This window comes from Centruroides sculpturatus, unplaced genomic scaffold (genome assembly GCF_000671375.1).
Source record: "Centruroides sculpturatus isolate CEXI.00-Female unplaced genomic scaffold, Cexi_2.0 scaffold365, whole genome shotgun sequence".
Lineage (NCBI taxonomy): Eukaryota > Metazoa > Arthropoda > Arachnida > Scorpiones > Buthidae > Centruroides > Centruroides sculpturatus.
In genome coordinates this window covers 179,345-185,727 of record NW_019384598.1, presented here as the reverse complement: position 1 = coordinate 185,727, position 6,383 = coordinate 179,345, and the positions used below count along the sequence as shown (strand labels likewise).

The 6,383-nt window shown below is 32.1% G+C and overlaps 1 protein-coding gene across 1 annotated transcript; it reads left to right on the top strand.

Annotated features, from left to right (window-relative positions):
- The first annotated feature begins 279 nt into the window (after positions 1–279).
- LOC111624921 (glutamate [NMDA] receptor subunit 1-like) lies at positions 280–5,881 on the top strand. Its single transcript, XM_023367902.1, has 9 exons — positions 280–370; positions 654–697; positions 762–859; positions 940–1,021; positions 2,941–3,099; positions 3,505–3,652; positions 4,502–4,731; positions 5,351–5,601; positions 5,674–5,881. Exons 1-9 carry the CDS (start codon positions 280–282, stop codon positions 5,879–5,881), a joined length of 1,311 nt encoding a protein of 436 aa, XP_023223670.1.
- The last annotated feature ends 502 nt before the right edge of the window (positions 5,882–6,383 follow it).

The window sequence follows — 6,383 nt, the reverse complement described above, 5'->3', positions numbered from 1 at the left end:
ATGTGTGTATCGAAAGAGCACGTAAAGTGCTTTTGCAGCATTATGTAAAATTTTCACTTTCCTGAGTGCGAAGATAACGAAGAACAATTTTAGTATTTAAACATAAAGTACAAATAATCTCTGACTGTAATAGATAAAACCAACAGACATTAATACGAAAACAGTTTTATTGATTTATTTAGCTATTGAACACGTTCAAAACGTCTTGGTCTTGGTACACACTCCTATTAGTGAGTACAAGACACATTATAACAATATTATCAATTAGCAGGAGGCATGATGACACACAGAAATATTGGCAAGGCGTGTCTCTTCAAAGTTTGTGAAAAAGACACTTTCAGTTTGAATCTTCAACTTATGTTTGAAATAGGTACATATTATCTAGAAAATTTACAAGCCCCGTTATGGATAAATTAACTTTTTATATTACTGTAATCATCGCATTGATACTAATGCAACTAATTTATTGCGGCATGCAAGTATAAGACTGCATATATATACAGTGAAAACCTTTTATAACAATGAAATGGATTCTTCTCACTAATATATAGATTTTTTGACTTTGAAGTATACAATGAGATATTCTTTAATTATATTTTTGTCCATAAGACATTTCATACGAAAACTCTTAATTCTAATAAAACTCTTCATAGGAGCAAGAAATATTTCATATAAATGGAAAATTGTTGGTATACAGGTAAGAAGACTTTATTCTTAATAATAAATTTTACTAGTTTTATTACGTAATTTACACATTACAGATTCCGGCTTATATGAAATTAGACAAAACGGGAACAAAAATCACAGACGGATTTTACTTTCATGTATTTAAAGCTGTTCAAGAGAAATTAAAATTTAGGTAAATAATACAAATACATTTACGAGATATTAATTAAATGTATAAACATAGAATAAATTTGATTAATTTCATTTACGTAGTTACTCTCTTGTAAAACCAATACCGAAACATTATGGACATCTAACAGAAAACGGCTCGTGGACTGGATTAGTTGCAAAAATGGTAAATAAGGTAGGCAAATTGAAACTACACACACGTACTGTACGTTTGTGAATGTGTATATATATGGTTAAGTGCAAAAATATACTGATACAATACATACAGTAGAGTTTCGATTATCCGACCCCCAATTAACTATCACCTTGGTTAACCGACCGCGTTCTAGTCGGCAAATTCAAATGTCTGCTACAATATTTGGCTATGACTTGGCTACTTTACTATTATTTTTGTTAAATTTTTGCGTGTTTTAGCTGGCTACACTGGCTCAACCATGAAATGGAGGCCAGTATTTAAACGAAGCTTAATTTTTTAATTATGAGTGATTGTGTTAAGATTAATCATCTTTTTTTGTAAACCGCGCTTAAGTTAAGCATCATCTGTTCAGTTTTTATGTCCGGTCATTGAAAGACCGCTATGGATCGAGTGTCAGTTGTATATAAAAAAGGTAAATTGTTTACAAACTGAGTCTTTGTCTATTCTCTGGTAAATGTACACTTTTATTTAGTCAATTGTTCACGATAGCAGATGTCTTATGTGTAAGATCCAAGTCGGATGTGCGCAAACAAATAAATGTTTTTGTTAACCTCTTCCTCTTTAATTACAATGTAGGCCTAATTAAAAATTGATCAAACATAAAAAATACTTAAAACTGAAAAAAACGAAAGAAATGCGTTATTTTTTAAGAAAAAGCTTCAAACTTTATTTTCCATTGTCTCGCCATTCTTCGAAATTTGTCACTGATGAGTCATTGTGTTTACAGCTGGATGACCTTGAGAACAGCTGGTATTGGATTTCTCGGGACATACTCATAAAATTTACAGGAGGCGAAGGGTTTATAGTAGGATGAATACTAGTTGGCTGTATATATATATATTATTTGTTTTATATTTTTCAATGTACAGTACAGTACTGTATTTATTTTGTGCAAAATAAAGAAATAATTTTTAACGATGCAATAGCGACAATCATTATTTAAAAAAGAAAATTGATAGGCTTAACATGGAGGAAAATTCAACGTGAAGTAGGTTAATAGCGATATACATTATATACTAATTACATGAGATATAATAATATACTACACTAATAATGGATTTTTTCATACTTTTCGGATATACGACTTTTCGTTTATCCGATCAACTCCAGTCCCCAATTGAGTCAGATAATCGATGGTCTACTGTATCACAATTATGTATTACAGTAGTCTATAATGTATTATGACGACAAGTAAGGTTAATGATTACCGTATTTTCATTGTGGTGACTCGTGGCACTATTACAAAAAGAATTACAAGAGAGTATATTTGTACCGTCATCTCCAGCATATGTACGCTGTTTATCCACCCCATCGCATAACTTTAAACTCTGTCAAATTGTTTTTAACACAGATAACCAGCTGGTTATATATACATACATACAAAATTATTTTCTGATGAAAAGTATTAAACTAAAAGTTCGTAACAATAAAGCTTATAGTTAATATAATGTATAAGTTTATATTGTAAGTAATATATGAGCTTGGTGAGAAATGTCACCAGACACCGTGAATATATCACGGTTCCTAGCGAAACCTCTCAGTAAGCTTATAAACACGACCTATCTGTATTCATTTTGAAAATTCTAAGAGATCAGTGCACCACTATGGAAATGAGATTTCGGCTTGTTGAATCAATTTTTTTGATAAATGTGTTTAATTCCGTGGTAATTTATATTTCCATACCTTGCTCATAAATAGCAAAATTTTACTATATTTTCCATATAGCTGGTCACGTGGATTTCTTGTGTTGTACTTACGTGAAACTCCGAAATACTGATTAGTTTCTCATACAAAATTTGCTTGTAACGCACCCTCTCGGATTAACGTCCTTGTGTTTCGTGCCTTATTTTTTCAATTCAATACAATTAATTGTTTTGTTTTAAATTTAGGATGCCGATATGGCCTTCGTTGGTTTAATCCTCAACCCTAACCGTTTTGCAGCAGTGGAATTTACATCTCCATTAGTGTTCCAGTCCGTTGTCTTTGTCATCAGGGTTCCAGCAAAGATTCCGAATTGGATTTCCATAATAAAACCTTTCGGTTTGGATGTACGTATTTAACATTTACATAGGGTTGCCAACAAGCACTACAGTTGCCCGGAGTAATATAATTTCAACTTTACTGTTCTGGGACATTAAACGCGAGCGTTTAATGTCCCAGAACAGAGCGGGTCGAAAAATTCTAAGAACTTTTGAAAGTACTCTAAAAAACAAAATTTCAAATATTGTTTTTCAAAATGGCATCCTCGTTATTGACTTGGCCAAACCCACGATGTACTGATAAAGGTCTTCTTAGTGCCCTGAGGTACCCCCTGATAAAGGTCTTCTTAGTGCACACAAGACAGAAATCGTAAAAAGAACTTTTTTTTGGAATTTGTAACTTTAAATGTTGGCAACCTTACTTTTAAATTGAATATTTATATTGATTTATTTTCACGAGAACTATTTTTTTAGATGTGGATAATGATTTTCTCAACGGTATTCATATTTGGATTAGTATTGCACAAAGTGGTCGAACGTGATTTTATGACTGACGAAGTGGGAATATTTTGGCCACGAAGCCGTGTGTTCTGGAATTTATTTTGTACGTTTGTTTACCAAGGTAAACAGTTTTTTGCTTTCAAAAACAGATACAAATATTAAAAACTAGAAGATGAACCCTGTCTGCCGTGTGAGTTAACGATAATGAAGTGTCACTGCAACCAGTTATCGGTGTGTAGTACTTCTAAGTCGAGCCCTGTCCCTCACCATCCGATCGCACCATTGTGGGTCTTTCCGAACTCATAATAGCCCTGATATAAGAGGCCCTCTTAGTGCTCCAACGCGGAAAGAGTATATAAAAAAAGTATTTCTAACTCATGAATAACGAACTCTTTCTGAGTTCTTTTTCAGGATTATTATTTTCAAAAATTAGCTGTATCTTCGAGATTTATTTATAAATATAAATTCGAATATTAAGACGAAGAGTTCGAATACAGCGAACATATGCGCATGCACTCTCCGTGTCAACTATGAACAAGATGGAAGATGTTGAGAATTTTTATAGAAGGGTCTAAAAATATGTTTGATTTCCTGCGATAATGCAAAAAATGACATCTGAAATAATACAGTTGAACACGAGTTCTTCGGGGTAACATGTTCTTTATTTAATGTGTATTCTCATGGCATACACCATTAATTAAACGCAGTCAAAAACGTAAAAATCCGCATATAGAATAATACAGTTTTACAGCTGAGTTTTTTAGGATAAAACTTAATTTTCTCCCTCTCCCCAACAGGGGAACTTCGAAAAATTTTTCTTTATTGTACATTCTCGTGACGTACCCTAACTGCCTACCAAATTTCAACTTTCAACTCCTAAGTGTTTGGGCTTTGCGCTTATTAATGTTATTATTTATTCATTACTATCAACCGGTCACGATTACATTATAAGATTAATATTTATTCTTAGGAATTAACTTGGATAACGTAAAAAGATTCAAATCCAGATTGCTCGTGTCAATATGGTTACTATCGGTTGTAGTGTTAGTGCACAGTTACAGTGGAACTTTAATGTCTTTCATGTCGTATCCTTTAACCGAATCTGTACCAAAAACTTTCGACGAACTAGCCATTGCTGTCAAAAATGGTGAATATTCCTGTTGTATGAGAGGAAATAACGCTATATGGAGTTACATTAAGGTAAGTACAGACTGGCCATATTTGAAGTTTTACTATTCAGAGCAATCTGTATCTGTAAATAATAAGCTGTTGGCATTAAACTTTGTATACAGACTGTGTAAAAAATGGAAAAAAATTTCAACAAATTAATTTAGTTCAAAAACGTTTTCTAGTGTGTGCTTTACATGTTTTACAGGGAACCACGGGAAACAGAACAGAAATAACAGAACGATAGTGTATTTATTATTTCAGCATAAAACATTCTTTCTGCATAGTATGTTTACTGATATAAAGAATGTTCCTCAATGTGTGCCTGATTATTGGGTAATACCCTTTCATTCGTAATGTTTAAAATAATATTAAAATGTCAAGTAAAATTCGTGTTTTCCGTGTTTCAAGCATTAAGTATACTTGCATGTTTCATGTTTGCTAGTGGTAAATTTTTAACTTCGTGTTTGTTCGCAAAGCACTTTTTATCATTCGTAGGAAAATCTGTAAATCTATTCTGTGGGATTTGGTTATTGGTTACCGATACAGAGTGCACTGAATAGGGAAACTTTTTGTGACACCTGGTGAACAAGTTTTGCATTTAGTACTTGTAATATATTCGATTATTTTGTTTCCTGCATATTATTTGAAGAATTCCAACAACAGAAAAGAGAAAATTTTGAAAGATCACATCATACGTCACAAACACTTCTTCTCTTCTTGGACAGCAATTGAAAAAGTTAAAAAAGAACGTTTTGCATTCATAACGACTGAATATTTCACAAGTAAACTGATATCAAAAGAATCAAACGCATATAGAATTTCTGCAGATATTCTCGTCACATTTGTTCAGTCTTATGCTGTGAGAAAAGGATTTCCCTTTAAGAAGAAATTAAGTAAAACGTAAGATAACTTTCTGTTTACCTGTATGACGTTTTCTATTACGAAGCACTTAAAAATATATTTATTTTATAGAATAATACATTTGTTTGAAGCGGGAATCACCGAAAGAAAAGATTACGCAGAAACATCAAAGCTGCTGGAGTATTCAGAATTCCAAGCATTACAACTGGACGACATCATTAGTCCAATAATATTGCTTTCGATTGGGTTTGTTCTAGCATTAATGTGTTTATTTGTAGAATTATTCTGTAAAAGAATAACTGTAAATCAACACATGTAAGGAAGAAATGAATATCACTTCAATATTTCTTATAGAACAATTAATACTAATTATTCATAAAAAACACCAATTTTATTCACATAGCTGTCATATAGGGGAGATCGGGGCAAGATCGGCATGTTAAGCTTTACTTAAATTTTGTGTAATAAATACTGCTGTAAACTGAAAAAAAAGCTTTGCATATTGTCTATTGGAATGTTACCTTACTATAGAACTGGTTAAAATCAGTTTGGAAATAAAAATAATTAAAATAATTACAACTTTACAAGAAGAGAGAAATTGACGAAGTTGCCCCGGGTATAGGGGCAAGATCGGCAACTTCTCTCTTTTTGTAAAGTTGTAATTATTTTAATTATTTTTATTAAAGTTGCCCCTGGTATAGGGGCAACAGTAATGGGGCAAGATAGGCACGTATATAAAATTATGTTATTAACAATGTATAAGTTGGAATTCACTATTAAAACAAAGAAATACAAATCCAACACCCATTTAATATTATTAC